At 40.6% G+C, this 20,886-nt stretch overlaps 1 protein-coding gene across 2 annotated transcripts in view; it reads right to left on the reverse strand.

The window, feature by feature from the left end:
* Positions 1–5,430: 5,430 nt before the first annotated feature.
* LOC104062611 (neuronal acetylcholine receptor subunit alpha-7-like) overlaps positions 5,431–20,886 on the reverse strand; it is a 53,877-nt gene continuing 38,421 nt past the window's right edge. For both annotated transcript variants that reach the window (XM_009564692.2, XM_054055381.1), the window contains 2 exons: positions 11,633–11,742; positions 5,431–6,531 (listed from right to left, as the gene is read on the reverse strand). In XM_009564692.2, the coding sequence (XP_009562987.2) occupies positions 6,010–6,531; positions 11,633–11,742 (632 nt within the window). In that variant the 3' untranslated portion in view covers positions 5,431–6,009. The remainder of the gene's footprint in view (positions 6,532–11,632; positions 11,743–20,886) is intronic.

A 20,886-nucleotide genomic window follows, 5' to 3' on the forward strand; every position in this document is an offset into this window, starting at 1 on the left:
GTTGAGTCACCTTCCCTGGAGGTTTTTAAGGGACGGGTTGATGAGGTGCTCAGGGGCATGGTTTAGGGATTGTTAGGAATGGTTGGACTTGATGATCCAGTGAGTCCTTTCCAACTTAGTGATTCTATGATTCTATGATAAAAAGTCTGAGTATCTGTTTACTTCTGCAGCTTGTGATGCAGGATGCTGAATGACCTTTAGAACACTCGCTCAAGGACTACTAATGTTTTTGCATAAAAGTCTCCATCTTTGAAACTAGTCTCCAGTGACAGGTTAAAAAGATAAAAGCTAATCTTAAAGCATACAGTCACAATTATTTAACAACTTAATGCAAAGCGTGTTTTCTTACATTAAACAGAGTTTTTGTATAAGAATATTTTTAAGTGGATGCATACATCTTAGGATCAGAGGGACAATGAAAGCTATCTGAAAACAGCAGCAGAAAATTATTTTCAATCCCTTTTTTATTTTGTAAAAGCCAGTGCAAACACAAAAATTCCATTTATAGATTACTACCTTGTACTGTTAACTTGCTAGGGCTGGGTTGCCTCTTATAGAAATGTTTGAAAACTCAAATAAAAGTGAAAACAACAAGTAAAATGTCACAGGTAAAAAAAAATCATTAAGCATAAAATACTGAAGTCCATAAAAGAAAAGAAAAGGTCAAAGACACAGAAATCGTGAAAATAAATTCACCAAAATTATTCTAAACTTCATTTTAGTTAGAAACCTGTGGATATCTGTTTTTCCAGAGAAAAGGCTTTTCTTAATTTCTATGCAAAATGCTAGTATTTCTCATTTTAGAATCAATTCAATGGTGATGTAGAATTACATCTCTGGAGAGTCTGGCAGGCCATGAAGACTGTCCAAAAATGCAGCTGCTGGCTTAATTTTTCTTCTTAGCTAGGGGCAATGTAAAGGACGCATCCTATCAGAAGACTAATAGAGAGAGCAACCACCCATAACCCAGAACTCTGTGGCAAACAAATATGTTTCCATACAGGGTGTTGGGTTTTCTTGGTTTTATTTTTTAAGTTGTCAAAAACCCTTGTGCAAAAGGAAAACTAGAGAATCAGAAATTCTTTGAGTGGCCTTTTTTTCAATCCAGTACAGCAAAACCTGAGTATTTTAGTTAATGTTAGTTACAGAGTTTAAGGCTATGTACTTAAGTTATATGTGCTAAAATTAGAAGTTCATGGCTAAGTCCAGCCAAACAGAAGCACTTTTAGAATTGCCATACTGGAGTGTATGGCAGGTCCTTCTAGGGCAGTATCCAGATTCTAAGAGGACAAATAATGTTTATGATCTGACCACATCTTCCTAAATTGATATTTGTGTCTAGAGCTTTTTAACTAATAGTCCTTAGTGCATTAATAGACCACATGGTATGGATTGAGAAATATTGAGATTATAAAACATATTTATGGTTAATGCAAATGGTTCTGCATATAACCAGAGTATTTTTATAATGCATTTTGATATCAGATGGAATTCAGAGAAGAGGCATAAAATTTTTTTTGCTAGTTCTGAAATCTGCCAATTTTATAAGTACGTGCACTCAAATGCCAAACTCATTCCAAATGTGTGCTGAATCTTATGTAGCACAAACACCCAATAATAAGCAACAGGAAATGGAAGTGACAAAAAACAAGTTTCTACACTAGTCATAGGGTGAATAAGATCCTAATCAGGAGAAATTGAGGTTTTAGAACTATGTAGCATACATAAATCTCAAGCACTTGCCTGGCTCCAAACCGAACATTTTAAATGCTCTCTTTGTCAAAGTCTCTTGGGTATTCTTTGAAGATGTGTCCACTGCACACTACCACTCTAGCAAATTTCTCTGCTAATTTCCTGCTGCTGCTGAATTTAGAATGAATATGCTCTGGGATTAAGTGACCCAGTACAGTCCAGCACAAACAGATGTAGTATTAGCTAAAAAGACTGGCAGAGTTTCAGGTTCTTGGCAGGGGGTGTTTGAAAGGCAAATAGTGATTGTGCTAATGAAGAGAACGTCTAGATACTTGGGTTTTTCTAATTATCTTTAAGTGACATTGGTGTAAAGTAGAACGCTGCTGCCGGAAACCTGCTAGTCCACAGGCCCAGGAAGGCACCATTGAGCACATTCTGTTCAAAGAGAAAAGGGAAACGGTAGCCCTAGACAAATCAGACAGATGAAGGGAATCACCTAATCTCAGAGACTGGTGAAGTACATAAAATGACCTGGAGGGTTCAAGCGGTGAATGTGCTGACTGCCATGTGTACCACGAGGACCATGCTTCAGCACATTCTTCCCAGTTCCTGGAAGCCTTTGCCTCAAAGAGCAGCAGTGGATTGAAACCAAGTGTCCAGAAACAGACCTAACTAACATAACGGCAATAACAAATCACAGAGTTTTCAGTGGGTTTGCTGCATGAATTTTACAGTTTAATTCTAATTTACCTTTTGAGAGAGGACTACATGGCAAATTTGGTCCAGTGTCTTCTTTTATATCTCTGAATAACTCCCACAGTTAAAGCTGGGTGAGATCAAGTTCAGTTAGTTTAGCACAGTACCTAATAGTTCACAAGAACCTCCTTTCCATCACATAAGGAAAACGGCTGATGGAATGTCAAATTACATACCTCCTGGTTTCACTTTGCCTCTGCATGTCTGCTCAGTTTCTGTGTGCAGAATACCCGAATACAGAAGAAACGTGTATCCCATATGTTTTTTCAAAGGCTTTGTTGCTGTAGGAAGGAAAAATCTCTGCTGAGAGATATTGAACTTTCTCATATGGTATACAATACGACATGAAAAGGTCCAGACCTAATCTCTCATGCTGTGTCAGCCAACTAAACAGCAGCTCATGGTCTCCTACCAGTTTATTTTTGCAGTGGATCTGGCCACTCTTGAATTGCGTTTAACACTGTTACACAGTGAGTGGAGAACTAGCTTTAAAAAATTCTTCTCTGAATAAAACATAAACCCAAGGGAGATTTCCTAAAAGTGTTGTAAAATCAAAGCATTCCATCACGTTCTAAGCACAAAACACTGAACTGCTAAGATCATACTCTTTCAAATGTATTACAGAACAGAAACAAATTAAATTACTTCAAAATTATGGTGAATATAATAATAGTATTCCTATGGGCAGACTGTGGCAGGGGTTTGTAAGGAAAATATGGCATGAGAGTGACTGTATCTGACTAGCTTTTGTATTGACTGAACAATATTTACTGCAGTGTCAGCCTGGGAAAAGAAGGCATATTTCCAAATGGGTCTGGAATTCTTTAGTCATTAGAAAAATCATCTCTTCTGGACAAATAAATTTTCATGATGAGGTATCTTAGCTACATTATACTTTTTTTATCCACTGAGGAAAAATACCCTTTTCCGGGTGAAAAGTTTTTATTACACATTCCCTTAGGTCTTATTTTAATGTATTTTGTAAAAGCAAATGTTGACACTTTTATCATATGCATTTTACAATGCTTAAACTCACATGTGTTTGCACACTCACCTGGCAGCCAGAGATAAGATGGTAAAATGTTTTTCCTGATTCGATATATATTGATGTACTGAAAATGTGTAGTGTTTTTCTGGTATTCAGTCTCATCGTCTCCCCGAAGTGGTCACAGCATTACTGCAGGTCACTCCACTCAGAGATGGATCCTAGCCCTGATGGCCTGTAGGGTTGTTCCCTGCAGGGAGAGGGACACAGCTCTGTCTGTCTGCCAGAGCTAAGAAATAATGCAGGACCCCCTTGGGGAGCAGAGCCCTCCTTCCCACCATGCTTTCCAGCCCCATGAAAGCCCTGCAGCAGCCAAATGGCAAAGGCAGTCCAGAAATCCACCATCACGCTCCCCATAGCCCCACAGTGAACACCCCTTCACACTCCTCCTGCTGCCCAGGCCATCTCAGCCAAAGGGTAAGCTCCGCAGCCTGCAGAGCTGTTCCAGGGCAGGAGCTCCCTGAGACCCCTCTCCCAACATAGTGTGATGATCAGGGAGGAGAAAGTAGAGTTTGGGGCTATTTTTGCTTTAAGTTTAATAGTTAAGTTGTAGGAGTGATGCAGAGACTTTGGGAAGCTGAGGGCATTGAGCTGAGCAATAGGTGTGAGTCCTCTCTGAGCTTACTAGCCATGGTCTGGGCTCCCTTGCTCTTGGGTAGATCTTGTCCCAATAAGCACACCACCTGGCTCCCAAGCTGGAATCCCTTGCCCACTCAGCAGCTGTGCACAAACCATGCTGCCACCAGACAGTGTGAGCTGGCCTTCAACAGCCCTGGCTCTGCTTTACTGGTTGGGATAGCACACAGGGCTGAGTGTTCCGGAGCCCCATTATGGGAGGAGCACATGGAACGGTTGGATAAATCCATTGGTGTGATGATCTCATCTTACAGCTACAGATTCAACATTACAGTGAAATCTCTACTTAAAGGGACCCATTACCATCTAATGAAGAGTAAAGCAGAAAAGCACAAGCACCTTACCCTGAAACAAATAGTTACATATTCCTTCATTCTGTAGAACTAACAGCTCCACCATCACTTTTTAGACCAAAATACTTTCCTTTGAGTAATAGCACTGTCATTTGCTTCTTTATCTTCACCAGTGATGTTGGGAAGGATCCCTTCATGCAGACATGGGAAATGCTAGTTCTGGTACATTAACACTGGAAGAACAGGAAGTTGAAAGCCAGGCAGAGAAGATAATATGAAGTTGTTTTCTGGTAATGGGTATTCAATGAAGTACTGTGTTAGACCAAAGGCTGAAGGTGTCTAGATCAGACCATATCCTTTTGTAGCTTTGTTAGACCAGTAAGCAAAATAAAATCACACCATCAGAGGTGTAATTCCCACCCACAGCAGTGAGGAGAAAGAAGTTGCTAAGGAGAATAGTGCTTTTTTTTTTTTTTTTCCCCCCTTATATTCCAGGAAAGTGGCATAATTTGATTAATTTTTATTACAGTATAGACATTATATTAGAGTACTTATGGACAGCACAGTGATAATGAATATTGCTACATTAAAGTTTAGAATAATAAAATTAGACTTTTACACACCCTTTCACAAAGCCATACTGAACACGTTGGGAAAGGGACTGCATTAACAGAATTTTTAAAAAATACTGCTTCAGTGGTGTCGATTAAATATGAAGTCTGAGCCCAAGAAAATCAGTGGCAAATTTCCTACAGATTATGCAGACCCAAGATTTTTGTCTTTATTAGAACTAGTTAGTATTAGGCTGGCAACTGTGTCCCAAGAGATCAGAGATATGACAGCAATGATTAAGCAGCAGAAGAACTAAGAAGGCACCTTTAATATAATATTATATATATATATATATATATATTTAATTGTCAGCATGGAGAATGATTTTTTTTTCCAACCTCAGAACCAAATTTTAGAAATTAAAAAAAAAAAGCAGTAATATCTTAGAAAAAAATATAATTCTTCCTGTTAACATATTTATTGAGAAAACATTCCAGTCACTGCACTAGTAAGAGCTAGCATGATGATAGTTTATTTTCATAAATACAATATATGGCATCATATGACTGCAGATATACATCTGTCAAATCTGAGAAATGAATGTCACAGTCGCACTGAACAAAAATGATAAAACACAAATATACTGAAAACAATGTTTCTGTAAAGCTTATAGGCATCAATGATAATTTAAGCTATTAACAATATCTAAAAGATCACAAATTCATAGTAACACATTGATATTGGTGTTAACTACTAATAAGTATATGTTAGACCTGAATTTTTGGCTATCATGTGTCACAGATCATGACATAATTACACTTGGAACTAGTCTATGAAATAAATCTCAGACATCTATATGTTTAATACTCAATATCTACAATCACTAACATCAGGAATAATTACCTCCTGAAATTATTTTCATCCCCTTCTGTGTATGTTAGCACATATAAGTACACTTCTCTATTTGAGTTAAATTATCTAGCAAAATTGCTGGCAATATTATCTTTTAAATTATCATGCTCATCTTTGAAACCCTTACGCAAAATCCTTTGAAACAGCTTCTATGAAATTTGGAGCAGACATCAATATTGTAAATGTGCAAATGATGGCAAAAAGGGTAAATGCAACCAGGCATAATCTATCTATGACTGCAGCTGCAAACTTCCACTCACTGCAGATTTCTTCACCCTCATCTTGTTTCCTGAAGCGCATTGCTATAAACTGAACTTCCTCCAGGATCTTCACAATCACCTGAAAAGTATCCATTAAAGCTTTATTTTGAACAAGTTCAATATCTTCTGGTAAGGGGCAAGTAATCTTTCCACTCTTGCTACCCAGATCGTTCCTCTGGGGGCAGCATGGATTTTCCATTGTGTGGTAGCTGTAGACCATGTTGCCATTGCTGGACTGGTGCCCAGGTAGGATGTTCATCTCCACGCTATTTACGCTCAGGTGGTGCTTGGGATAGCTATATTTGCATGTGAGAGGCTTTATATTTTCCCCAGGTTTCTTCATTCGTAAAAACCAAGCACACCAATTCAGCAGGATGACACGAACCTGAAAGAGAGTGAGTATACTAGAAATAAAAGCAACTTTTGTGCATTTTTAAAGTTTTTGAACTATTTCATGATTGTTATAGTTAGTCTGTAAGGTACTTCAGAAATACTGACTACATTCTGTATTCTCCAGCAACCCACTTTTGATTAGGGTTTTTTGTGCTCTGACTTTTTCCCAAGAATGAACTTTTTTAGATATATCTTGAAAGTAGAGCTATTCCATGCCCACTTATAAAGAAAAAGAGATGTAAAAACCTACTGTACAAAATTATTCTTGAAGTGCTATCTTTAGCAAACCATCCCAAATCTCTGTTATTGGGCAAAGGCACAGAATTAGCTGTATGGTTTTCAACCATTTCTCAGAGAGTATGGAAAGAGATACACCTAAATTCATTCGGCTAGCAATTGTTTAGATTCTGCTGAAAAAAACATTCAACAGACTGACAGTTGATTTTAGCACACTTCCCACTTCTATCTCTATTGTTTAAGTCTAAGCAAACAGCCTTAGTTGTTGTGGTTTTTATTTGAAAGCCATTTCAATATTCCTTTGAAAAGTTCACCCACATAATACAGCAGGCTGTCTTTCAAAAGAATAATAGTAAATCAAGCAATTTGGGCAGTTCAAAATCTGAATCCTACTATTAACTACTGGCATTTCCTGATGATCTGACATACAACTGCTCTGGTGCACCTCAAGCGCATCCTAATCTGCATGTGGCGGATTGTGCCCTGTATGTTTCTTGTCAAGCTCATCAAATGAGCTAACTCCAGAGAGCGCATCCACTATTTTTTTCCCCACTGAATTTCTCTTGAGATCAATTGCAAAATATGAGCCTGCTATGATTCCTATTATTAACATTGTTGGCTGTGAAATGCAAAAAAAGTCTGTGAAATTAGCAACAACTTGTGTGAAGGGCAGCAAACTAAATCAGTAAAATCAAATCTTGTAATTATAAAGTCTTTCTGGTATTATGTATATAAAATGGATATTTGCAATGTACTTGTGAGAGTCCCTCCTGGAAGACAGGTGGCCTCTTTAATGACTTTTTTGTTCTGGTAGGAAGTCAAATAATCTGATGTCCAAGACAGAGCAGACGCGGCCTCTTGTTTCTCTTCTGAGTCTTGGCCCAGAACTCCTTGTGTGATCCTGCTCTACTCACTTTGACCATATTTGACTCCTGACTATGTTTTGCCTCCAAGATTGTTTAGGTGCAGGATGAGCTGTTTGCACAGTACAGATCCAGAGATGTTGGAATTAGAGTTGGTGCTTTGAATTGCTGCTGTAATGACAAGCATAATTTCAGAAATGGGGAGGCATTAATTTCCAGTGAGAATAATTATAGTAAAAGCCAAAAAACAGTGACCAGTGGAAAACAGTCCTACATTTTTAAATTCTGCATTGAGAGCTCTTCTGGGTCACAGCCCCATGGCATTTTCTGTGAGCCTTTCTGCTTCTCTCCCATTAATGAATATTTTATTCTTCATACTGAAAGACTCTTTTCCTGTGATCCATACTATTATTCTTTAATTGGGGTCTTTAAGTATTTCATTATATCTTCCATGGTCATTAGAGACAAATAGAAAATGATAATTAGCAGCCTAAAAAATCAATCCTAGTTTTCATCGAACTTACTTAATTGCAATGTTTTCTGATCAGTTATGCATACAAAATGGAACATCATGGAACTAAATAAAGGTCTTTATTGCTAGAAGTATCTCAGAACTGTCAGTAGTAAAGGAGAGAGAGAAACAATCTCTAGCACTGTGAAATTCCAAAATACTAAACCAGACAAATTTTCTTATTAGAAAATGTTATATAATATGTCTGCCTTCTATTTCTGGAAGGTGAGATGAGGTAAAAAAGCTTTATTTTACAGGTATGTTACTTCTTCTTTCAAGACAGTTTACTCCTTATGGAAACTGCATTTATAAACACAGTCAAACCCATTTCTCATAGAAAAAGAAACAGCAACACAGATTTTCATTTGCTTGAACTTTGAAGTGCCCCATTTCCTTGAAATCACAAACATCGAGGCATCAATCTGTTCGTGTCATAGCAATTAACTCAGGAGACAGCTGCAGCCTCGAAGTTGTTGGAAAACAGCCTGGACACGATGATATAAATCTATGTTCTCCCCTACATTATTTTATCTGTGTTTCTTTGAAGGAAGGACACAGGTATAGCTGCCCTCAGAGGTCAAGAGCCAAATGCTGCTGTGACCTTCTCCATCAAGGTCCTCCCGCAACCACAATACAGCTGTTCTGCCAGCTCCCATCACAGCCACCTGTCTGGTCTTGTCCACAGAGGAGAGCCCAATTAAACCTCTCCTGATGAAGGGCATCAGCACCTGAGCAAATCTCTATGTGTGCAGGTTTAAAGTACATCAAAAGAAAAGGCTTTAAACCTGCAAACCTGATTCAGGCACAGCAAAGAGCCAGGGTGCCCTTGTCTTTTCCCATAACACTCTTTCTTCTTTCTGTGCTTGGTGTCCCACATGTCTCACCTATGCAACAGTCTTGCTTGTCAGACAATGTAGGTTGACATTATCCACTCCCAAACTCTGCTTAGCTGGACCTTGTTTAGTGCTCTTTTCCATGCTAGCTCAGCAAATACTATCAAAAGCATCAGATAGCCAACAGTTCTCTCTTCTAAACTTATTAGGCAATAAATGCCTTGAAAGAACCTTGAATTTAAACTCCTGTCTTGGAAAAAGGTGGTTAGTAGAAAGTCATGAAAGGTTAATAAAAAGGAAGGTAGAATTCTCAGCAGTAAAGTAAGGGAAGAAATGAGTACCTGCAGAGAGGCTAAATATTAACACACATATCTCCTCCCTCTTGTGGTTCACAGGCCATGCACGGAGCATTTGAAAGAGGCAAGGATAAGAAGCGGCTCAATTGTAAATAGTTTAGAAAGTCAGGGTTTTGGCAATGCAGTCAGTTAAATTTTCTATGTTTGGAACTACTTACACACAAGCCCAGTCCCTTTGCCCTGCAAATTACTCCAGCAGCTAGTTCCATTTAAGCAGGAGGTAAGAACTATCTTGCAACAATCAGTATTAGACCTTTACATTAAACTGATGTCTGGCTCTGCCAAGATAAGGAGGGTTCAAGGAGTGAGTAGAGAGTAGAGGTATCTGCTGGGACTGGAACTGCAGAGAATAAATTTCAGGTAAGAAATTTCCTTCTTTCTGCAGATGAACATCTTAGATTCTTCATTTTTATTGAGAAGAAATCTTTCAGGCTGTCTCTGTAAGAAATACCTGACAGAGGTGGACAGAAAAAAAAAAAAAAAAAAGGAGCGATATTGCCAGGAATCCTCATGACTGAGCCTTGCCTATGCCTTGCAGAGGACTGATGTCCATTTTTGCAGAGTCAGCCTCTTCCATACACTCTTGGCATTCAGACTTTTTCTCTCGAGAATTCTCAGCTCTGTCTGCTTGTGTGGTCTACAACTTTCAATTTTACGACTGCACTTCCCAGTAGTGCAATCCACTGTCTTTCTTGTATGTATGTATGCCAGCTCAGCTGTCAGGCCACTGAAACACATTCCACAAGAGTGAGAATTCGTTCCATCCTGTGTTTCCAGCCAAGAGAGCAAGAGACTGGTAGAGAGCAAGAGCTGACTTGCAGGGCCTGTGAGTGGATTTAACATAAGCCATTACGTCTAAGCTCCTTGAAAAGCAAAGCAAAAAAATTGTTCATGCAGGCTGTTATGTAGCTGCACACTTTGTCCATGTAGACATCTGAAGCATGTTTACCTAGATGTATGTTCTCGTCATGCTTATGTGCCAGTTTGTCCAGAATTCACATGCTTTGCTATCTTGAGAGTAAGATAATTTTAAATGGTACAGCAGTTTTAGAAATACATTTTAGTATGCTTAATTGCTATTTTTTTAAAAATTCACATTGATAATGCAGTTTATTTTTGGAGAGGGTAATGAAATGTAGGAAGCAGCTCTGTACTCAGGCTGATATTGATAATGAAGTAACATTCAACATCATGTCAATATAATTGTCCTGTATGGCAAATATCCCCAGTGAGATACCAAAGGGTGCTATACAACCAGACTTCTGTGAAACCAGGTTTGGCACATAGTTGACTATGACTATTTGCTTCTGCTTTCATTCCTTTTCTTTTCGCAAATACAAAGCATATCTTGCTTATTCTAAAATGTCTTCTTAGGGAATGGAGAGAGGAAGAAAGGCATAATTTTCTTGTAACTTGAAATCTAAAGCAAACATGTTCCTTCTGACTACCAGCTGTTGTTGATGCCAGACTTCACTAGTCAAGCAGAGTCTGCTTCTGTAGAGAGAAGAGTGTCCACATACTAGTGCACTGAGAACTGATCAGATGGCAGCAAAAAAAAATGGTTTTCCAGGCAGCAATGGAAATGCATCTTCAGCAGAAAATAGGTTTCCAAGTCAGGGAAGTCCAGAGACTTCCGCTCTACAGTCAAACTCAGGCCAAGAGTACCACCTTTCTTTTTCTACTGGTAGTGCAGTAACAGTGAGCTCCAACCTGTGAGAAGCATTATCTGGGTTCAGTATTCAACACCCTCACTGCACTGAGCTACTGTGAGTCCTGATCTTCCAGCAATTCAGTGAATAGGCTCACAACAGGAACAATTGGAAGGCAAATGTAAATTGGCTTCATCTGTCTTTGTTTTGGGACATTACAGCTCTGTCACGAACTGCAGTGAGAGCCGCTGTAAGGGAACAAAGCAGACCAATGTTGCAGTATAGGTTTGTTTAGTGTTTTGAAATGTCACATTTCATCAGTATTGGTGTCCATTGGATAAGAAATCAAAGGTGTTGCTCATGAGGTTAGCGTAAGCAAGATTACTCTGTCATGGCTCAACCATCTTGTTGTGAATTTAAATAGAAAACCCAAATAACAGATACTGGTTTTAATGGAAAACCAAATTTATTATGTTTGTCCTTTCCTTCGACAGCAAACATAAGTGTCGCACTTATTGCCTGCTGCTGACTCTCAGATTAATGGAGAACAATTTCAGACTCCCATTTATAACCAGTTTACTATAGCTTTTAGGTTATTTTTTTCTTTCAATAGGCTGCTGAATATTTACCACAAAGCTGCTTACCCACTTGGGCATCTTTCCTGCTTGTGGGTCATGATGATGAAACTGCAGAACCAGCACTGTTACCACCACAGACAGACCAACGATGACCATGATGCTAGCGAAATACTGAGCTGGAAGCAAAAGGAGGACTTGGTTAAAAAAGGAAAGAAAAAAAAAAGAAGGCAAATAATATTCTTCGGCCATGCCTGGAGATCTACATTTAAGAAGAGTTGCATCAAATCCAAACATCTTCGCCTCTGGTCTTCCATGCTAGCGCATTTGAGGGCTTTGAGGTTTTTAGTGTATCTACCCAGCTTCCTCCTCTCCAATGATGGAAGGGCTAGAAATAGTGAAAGATATAAAATGCTTGAGTTTTGTTCTGAGAGAGAAATCTAGGGCCCCTTGCTAAGGACCTGTTCCCTGCCTGCTGCCAGTCTATCAGGGAGCTGAGCTGATCAGACACAGTGAACACCAGCATCCTCAGCCCTAGGCCACGCTGCAGTACCAGCAGAGGTGTAGGAGGGAAATGCTTTCCTCATAGTGTCGTCACTGGGCTTTCTTAGGAAGTGTCACCCCCCACACAGACACTGCTTATAATGGCAATTCCGGCATTTTCCTCAGACTGCAAGACTACTTCTTTTGGTTTCCATGAAAGCATGCTACACCACTGCTGAGTGCTAAATTTAAGCCTGTCATGCAGGAAAGAAACCAAGACCTGGAATGCCAGAACTGAGATATCAAACAATTTGTCCTAAATAGTATTACAGTTTCCTTATGCCAGGAGTAAGGTTGATGCACACAGGACTGTAAAGAGAAATGACCCACACGGCTAATAACGTTCAAAGGCTACTGTGGCAAAATACCAGGGAGCATTATCATTGGCTGACACAATGGGGTGTTGTGGGAGAGCTTGTGACTGCCTGAGACTACAGCCTCCTTCTACATCTAGCCCTCCCTCCTCTAGCTTGCAGGAAAATTAAAATAATCCAATGCAGGCTCCAAGGTAAATTTTGTTCTGGCTCTGTTTCTTAACGCCACTTCCCACTGCCTCAGCTGTAAAAAGTTTGTTCATGATAGTGAAGTTCTCAGGCCTTCCTGAAATGAATGCTGTATTTTTTTCAAGGGGTGGGCATGGCTTTCTGTGGCAAAACAAATTACATAGCTGGGTTAGAAGAACAGTCCTGAGGATGGGGTGAATTGAAGAGTCTCTGTTGCACTTACTCCAGAAAGTAAAGAGCCAAACAGCCAGGCAAAAGCAGAGCAAACCAGGAACTCAGGTTTCAAAGAAGCTGGGTGGTCTGATTCCAATGTGCCCCAGAAACAGAAACATGGAAGTGTTGATACAATCGGTTTACTTCCACAAGTCACCAATTAACTTCCACAAATTCTACACATTTTGACAGCACTAGCCTTCAAAGGCCTGAAGTGTTCCACTCAAAGGTGTTTTGCTAGGATTTTTCACAGATCCTTACCAAATTAATTTGTTGAACTTGGAAAAAGCTTGGCATTATCTGACTCAAGATCCCAGTCAATGATTAGCAGGTTTTTGTGCTGTAAACCTAGAAACGGAGGTCAGAAAACTGCTACAGTCACCTGCTAGTAAACAAAGAAAACAGTATTTCAGGAGCAGGCTGGGAACTTCAGGGGACCTATGGACCCATGAAGAAAAATGTTTTATGTTTTTGCCTGGTGATATGCGAAGAAGAAGGCTGGGTGTATATCATCTGTATATTGGCAAGGGCCTTTCTGTTCAAGGTAGAGTGAAGTTTTTAGTTGGAATGTAAGGATAAAGGACACAGGGCACAGCACTTCAGCCGTGTTATTTGTGCCAGGCAATAAAATGTCACGAGATAGCTGTGAAATGAGAAGTGACAGACCCAGGTAGGTCCAGATGCTGTATTCATTTGGGGAGGCTTGGGAGGCAGATGCCCCAAAGACTTGGAACAGCTCAGTCCTACTCTAGGGCTGGATTTTGCCAGCCCTCGAGAACCAGCAATGAAAGGGGAGGAAGAAAGCAGCAATGGCTGGCACACCTGTGACATTTCCCTTTCATGTCTCTAGTCGGATATATCATGAAGTCTGTAGCCTCCTTTCCTGGAAAGACAAAATAGACCTAGTAGCCATTGTTTGCAAAGGAATCGCTAGATCATCTGTGCATGCGTCTCTTAGATTGAACACATAACTATGTGCTTACAGTCCAGACCCTACATTAGGGAGGAGCCGCAGGTAGTGATGTCCAAGACCTAGCTGGGTTGAGTTTTCAAAGTAAGCATTTTAAGAACTATCTCTGCACAGTGTCACCCTGCTCTAACAACAGTGGGACAGCAGCACAGTAAACAAGAACTGAGGGCAAGGAGAATGTGCGTAGGTGGAGGAGGGACACCCGGACAGCCTGTGGCTCACTGGGAGTGGAAAAAGGACATGAATCTGCTCCTTACTAGGAACGGGGGCCTTAACAGGCTTCTCTTAAAAACAAAACATCTAGTGCTGGAAGCAGCTGTGATTACAGAGGGAGAGGGAAAAGCGGGGTCAGCTATGAACTTTTCAGTGCCATATGGTCCCAAATATTTTCCCCTCTGGAGGTGATGTTGCTGACAGGGAGAGAAAAGGGTCGGGAGGTAGTACTGTTCATGCTTGTAACTGTGTCGTTCTTAATTTTTCCAGAGCAATGGCTTTTGGCCACATCTGACTTCGACGTGGGCTGTGGATTGATCTTTCGGAAAAACTGGGTGGTTTTGTTTGCAACTAAATATTGCATAATGAGCTTAAATTTTTTAAGCCTATCAATCCAAACTTGTAGCTTATACTGAGACACCAATTTTTGAAGTCATACCTACAGCAAGATGAATGAGATTCTGGTCACTACTTTCTCAGGAACCACCGGGTGTGGGTAGGCATGACCAACTACTGCATAAATGTAAGCATAGTCACGAAGGGGAAGAGTTACAGTTAAGACTCTTTCAGAACTTTTCCTTAGCAACTTTTTAATGCAATTTCCTAATTTTAATTACAAGGCTGCTTTCAAATGGAAAATACAGTTTAATGGAAAGAGTCAGGGATATGCAGACTGCAAACAGGGAGGCACAGTGCTCTTTAAAAAAAAGGAATTCAAGCATATGCCTATTGCCTAAGGAAAGAACTCATCTTTTCTTCAGAGATGGTCAAAAAAACTTTAGCAAAAATGGATCTGTTAATCCAGTGCTATTTACATGGATCATATTGTCTGTATAGAAAAAAAAAAGCCCAATTTAGATCTAAATGTCTCACATGTCTTTCTCAGATTAATTACATGAGTTCTCAGATTAATTACTTTAATTTCAATGGGCAGGACCTGAGCTTCTACAAAATTGAAATAATGGTGTTTATTTGAATTCTATTTTGGTCATTGAACCAGTAAAGGGACACCGTCGTTAATGGGATACTCTTGCTTACATAACACGCTAGACTGGGTGCAATGGTGTTATGTGGTAGGGGCAAGAAGGTGTATGAAACTCCTGTGAAGTTTCTAGCATTCATAGTCTGAGACCACACTGTGCATAATTGCATAGATTTTTAGAAGCAGAGAGAATTATATGCTTGAGCTGTAACATAGAGGCTTTGTGATTTTACCCAGCGATCAGTGCACTCAGACTCGTAATTTTAGTTGAGTAACACATCTGGAGTTCTCTGCATTTATGTATATCCTTTCTTCAAGTAATGAACTCCAGCTGTCTAATTAAGTAGACTCTCAATAAAATTATTTTTAAAGAGAGAAAGTCAAAATAATTCAAATCACAGGTGCAGCCAGACACATTTCCCATGAGGCATGATTAAGCTACACTAGGAAGGGTAAGTTTAGGACACAGCTGCTGTTGTGTAGTCATGGTCTGCAAGTCTCTTAGGATCTGCACTCTAGAGATTTTAAGTGCCAGGAGGGACTCATGCTCATGGGTGCATATGGATGGTTAATTTTTGAAACAGAAACAGAGGAATCTTCACTCTGGTTTCCAGACTTCTCCTTTCTTTAACATTGCAGATGAGTTTGGAGAAGGGCAGGATCCAACTTTTGAAAGATTGCAGTGCCTTGCTTCACATGTATGCATGCTGCTGAAAACTGGTTTTTGGAAATATCTTGTTCCCCTCTAAAGGGAGGCTTCCCTCAAGAAGAAAAGGAGAAGACATGCTGATGAGCAAGGAGTGGCTGGTTACTGGTGTGGGTGCAAGCCTCCAAGAAAGCTGAATGAGAGCAGGGGGCAAATATAGTGATCAGACTGTCCAATGGGAGTATTTCTTGTAGCAGAAAGGAGCTGGCTCACTGTGGAAAGGGAAGCTCTCTGTGTCACCCTGCAGCATGGAACAGCAGCAAAGTCCTGGTGTTCAAAGCTGTTGTGCAGCCTATTATTGATTTCTAGGCCAAGCTTTGTCACTTGCTCTTTACAAAAAAAAGAGATTGGCTTGTTTCTAATGTTTATTAATCCAGCAGTCAGTGGGCTACATAGAAATGGGAGTCCATCACGAGGAGAAGTTGCATAGGTGGAGTAAGAGAGTCTCTACTCTGGGCAGCTTTACAGAGAATACAGAAGACACACCAAGGAAGCAGGGATCCACTTCGCAGAAAGGTATTAAAAAAGCCCCATCTGTTCATCTGTGATTCTTTAGGCCAAGAGGTGCTTCAATTATTGTAAACGTAAGTTGAGGTCAAGGGACAGTGGCCTCAACTAAGAAGAACTCGTACATGATTTCCACCTTTCTTTGCAATTATACCAGACTTCAGAACCTAGTTCTTTTCTTGGTGTCATGTTAGACCGCCTTTCCTTTTCTCCCTCAGCAAAGATACTTCCAACAGTAGTTGTGAGAATTTCGCATGTTGCTACAGTGAAGTAGTTAAAGCTGTGGTCAGAAGGTTGAGAAATTAAGAAGTACATCATATTAGGCACTACTGGTTTTGTACTAGCAAAGCCTGGGAGTTCATCTAGGTCCAAATAGGTGTGAATGCATGTTTTTTTAGAAACAAACAAACAAACAAACAAACAGAAAACCAAAAACCAACCAAAACACAAGCCCTGGCCCTAAGAATGTAAAGCAGGTTTTTAAAGTACATGTTGTCATATTTTCAGAGCATCTCTCACATTTCTTTCCTGCACGAAGACCAGGGACAGCGGATTTTCTGCAGACCAGCGGTGGATCTTTCTACTTGAATACCAAATTACTTGCAACCTTCTCAAACCACATCTTTTAGAAGATCTATTTGTTCCTGTAACCTGGCACTAACCATGCTGATTCTCCAAAAAATGAACAAGCTGTCCAAGTGTCCTACTTCTCCTCACACTCAGTCCTAAGGAATTTCAACTAGACCAGATATCACAACAAAGAACTGTGATCACAACCTGGTATCAGTTCAGCAGCTTAAATACCCCATTTAGGGTCACCGATAAGATCACTGTAGAGAGATTATGCTGTGCTACCTTATTAGAGTAATGTTAAGGTTTTCAGAACTCAAGATTATGTAAAATCACCCGGCCCAGCTTCAAGCATTTGATGAACAAGGACTGTTTGCATGCAGAAGCCAAATGGGTGAGCAGTCTTTCCCTGCCTGTTTGTAGTGGAGCATGGAGATAGTAGTGATGGCTTTAAACTAGCAATACTGTAGAAAGGAGATTACAAAGCAAATTTAAATGGAGAAATGGTGAACAAGAGTGGAAAGAAATGGTCCCGAGTAGCCAGAGCAACAAAGACCTCAGGAATGGTGAAACAAGGTGAAGCGGCTCACATAAGATTAAGCAAATGCATGAAGTCTGGGAAATATGCAGGAGAAACTGGAACTCTGCCTATGGTCATGAAACAATAGTGTTGCTGGGGCAACTGAGATATGGGGGAACATCTCTCACTACTAGAAGTCTCTGATGCACAGGTACAGGCACTTAAAGGGCAACAGACGGCAACAGACTGCAAAGACAATGTGGATTGCCCTCTGTGTGAAGGATCTTATTGGATGTGAGGGGTTCCTCTCTGGGATGGATACCTTGTGGGTCATGTTCAGCAAAGAGGCCAAAAAGGGTAACGCTGTGGTGGGAGCACAGTATAGAACATCCCAACACAGTGGATGTGGGGATGGGGCCTTCATAAAACAACTCAGAGAAGCCTCTGTACCACAGGTTCTGGTTGTCACAGAGGACTTCGACCTTCCTGATGTCTGCTGGAAAAGCAACACAATGTAAGGCTAGCAGTAAAGAGGATTTATGGAGGATATCAGTGATAACTTCTTGATATAAGTACAGGGCTGGACAACTAGACCTGGTGTACAGCTGGCTCTGCTCTTCACTAGCTAGGAATAACTGTTTGGGAACATGGTAATCGATGACAACATAGTCTGTAGTTATTACAAAAACATGGAGTTCAAGACCATGAAGGGAGTGAAGAATGTGAACAGCAAATGAGAACACCTTTGAACTTCAGGTGAACAGACTTCTCATTTTTCAGTAAACTTGCAGCCGAGATCCCACTGGAAGAAGTGCTGTGAGATAAAGTGGCACAAGAAAACTGTAAAGGCTTAAAGTACAGCAGCTTCTAAGTGCAAGAAAAGTCCTTTCTACTACCCAAACAAACAAGAAAACATATCAGGAGATGTGGTATGGCTAACTTGGGAACTCATGGTTGAGCTCTAATGTAGAAGGGGTGGGAGATGTGGGAAGCAGGGACAGGCTGCAAAGCAAATATTTGGAAGCATTGCCTGAGCATTATGGTTGGTGTTGGGAATGCTCAGGAATAGAGACTATCAAGGGAGTCAAGGGCAACAAGAAGAGTTTCTACTACTACACCAACAGTAAAAGGCTGAATAAGGAAAGCAGGGGCTTGCTGCTGAATGGGGAGGATTATTCAGTGATGGGGGACAGAGATATGGTCAAGACAGTCCGTGTTTTGCTTCAGTTTTCACCATCAAGGTCTCCTATGTCTCTGGGCTTACACACAAATATGAGAAAAAACAACTAGCAGTGGATGAGTATGCAGTCACAGACTGACTGTGCAACCTGAACCTGCCCAAGTCCATGGGACCAGACAGGTGTCACAAAGAGTCCTAAGGGTATTGTTGCAATGCCAGGGAGAAAGGGTAAGATCCCTGACAACAGAAAAAATACATATGTTGCACCTATTTTCAAAAAGAGAGGACTACAGCTCTGTCATTTTGGCATTTGTCCCTGGGTAAACTGGGGAGCAAGTCCTTGGGGAAAATTTCTAGACATTCGAGAAGGTAAAGAGACTAAACACACCTGCATTTGTCAAAGATAAATCATGTCTGACCAATCTGATTTCCTTCTATAATAAAATTAAAATATTTGCAGACAAGAAGAGAGCAGTGGATGTCCTTTACATCAACTTCAGCAAAGCTTTAGAGAGAGGTTCCACTTCCTGAAGTCCTTTCCAACCTGAACTGTCTTGTGATCCTATGAAATAAGAACTTCATCGCACCCGGATGGTCGACTTTCAGAGCATGCAGCCAGACTGTACCTCAGTTTGTCAAGGTTCATTTTGCTTTTGGCCTGTGACAGGGAAAGCATGAAATGACAGCAGCCACAGGACTGCTTTAGACATCTCTCATCTGGATACCTGAAGTCAGTCTCCAGGGTGTAACAAAGCATCCATGTGCAAGGATTATTCTTTTACAGTTTCTCTCAATATAAAATTTGTCTAATGAACAGACAAAAGAAACAGACTATGTTTGACCTACATGACAACTTTGAGAGGTACGTTTCTAATACATTTGATACGCTCTAATTATTTCAGCATTAGGAAAAAAATTGAAACAATATATGCTGGTAACATGGCACATTCATGAGAAGAAAATCCCTTATCATCTCCTTGACTTTGTGATGCAAAAAGAGTGAAAAGATGTGACAAGTCCTAATAGCTGAGCCAATTCACCTAGAGAAGGGGGACTTGGATGCAACAGGGTTCCACAACACCTCACTGTCTCCAGATATATGGTGTTCACGTAGCTGTGCTGTGATAAGTAGAAATTAATCAGCACCACAATCAATAATAATACATAACTGTTTGTAGCTTTTCTTGGTACAAGCCTTGGTACAAAGAGATACTTTGACAGAGGACTGTATCAGGAGAAACTGGTCTGGTTAAAACTAGTGGACTGAACATAGGCAAGTGCATTCTTTTACTAGTTTCAAACAGATTTAGTTAAGTATTACACAAAGCGAAATTATGTGAAGACTGGTGCAAGATGCCTTGTGTCTCTTCCCTATACACAGTTTCTCTTATAATTTTACTTGCCTCTGTGGACCTAGGTAAAGAGAGGTTTTGTCAGTTTTTTGAAAGCTCCTGTGTGACTCAGAGGAGAAAGTCCTGCTGACTTTCCATAAGAAAATTCTCATCTGTCAGTCTGACCTCAGTGTTTGGGAAGGCTGCAGAGCAGATCATCTTGAGGGCCGTCATGTGGCACACAGGATAATCAGGAAATAAGGCCCAGTCAGCATGGGTTTAGGAAAGGCAGCTCCTGCTTGACTAACCTGATCTCCTTCTGTGAAAGGGGACCCACTTAGTGGATGAAAGAAAGTCTGTGGATGTTGTCCACCTAGACTTTAGTAAAGCCTTTGACACCATTTCCTACTGTATTCTTCTGAAGAAACTGGCAGTTCAAGGCTTGGACAGGTGTACTTGTTGCTAGGTAAAAAAAATGATACCAAGTTGCACAAGAGTGTTGATCTGCTTGAGGGTAGAAGGGCACTATAGAGGGATCTGGACAGGCTGGATCAGTAGGTCAAGGCCAGTTGTACGAGGTTCAACAAGGCTGTCAGGTCCTGCACGTGGATCACATCAACCCTATGCAACATCACAGGCTTGGGGGAAGAATGGCTGGAAAGCCACCTAGTGGCTACAGACCCGGAGATGCTGATTGACATCCTGCTGAATACGAGCCAGCAGTGCATCCAGGTATCAGAAACAGTGTGGCCAGCAGGACCAGAGAAGTCATCTTTCCCCTGTACTTAGCACTGGTGAGGCTGCACCTCGAACACTGGGTTCAGTTTTGGGCCCCTCATTACCAGAAGGACACAGAGGTGATGAAGCATGTGCAAAGGAGGACAACAAAGCTGGTGAAGGGGCTGGACAACAAGCCTTAGCATGAAGAAAAGGAGGCTGATGAGAGATTTTATCACTGTCTACAGCTACCTGAAAGGAGGTTGTAGTGAAGGGGGTGTTGGTCTCTTCTCCCAAGTAACTAGTGATAGGACAAGAGGAAATGGCCTCAAATTGTGCTAGGAGAGGTTCAGATTACATATCGAAAA

Source organism: Cuculus canorus, chromosome Z, assembly GCF_017976375.1.
Source record: "Cuculus canorus isolate bCucCan1 chromosome Z, bCucCan1.pri, whole genome shotgun sequence".
In the NCBI taxonomy this organism is placed as follows: domain Eukaryota; kingdom Metazoa; phylum Chordata; class Aves; order Cuculiformes; family Cuculidae; genus Cuculus; species Cuculus canorus.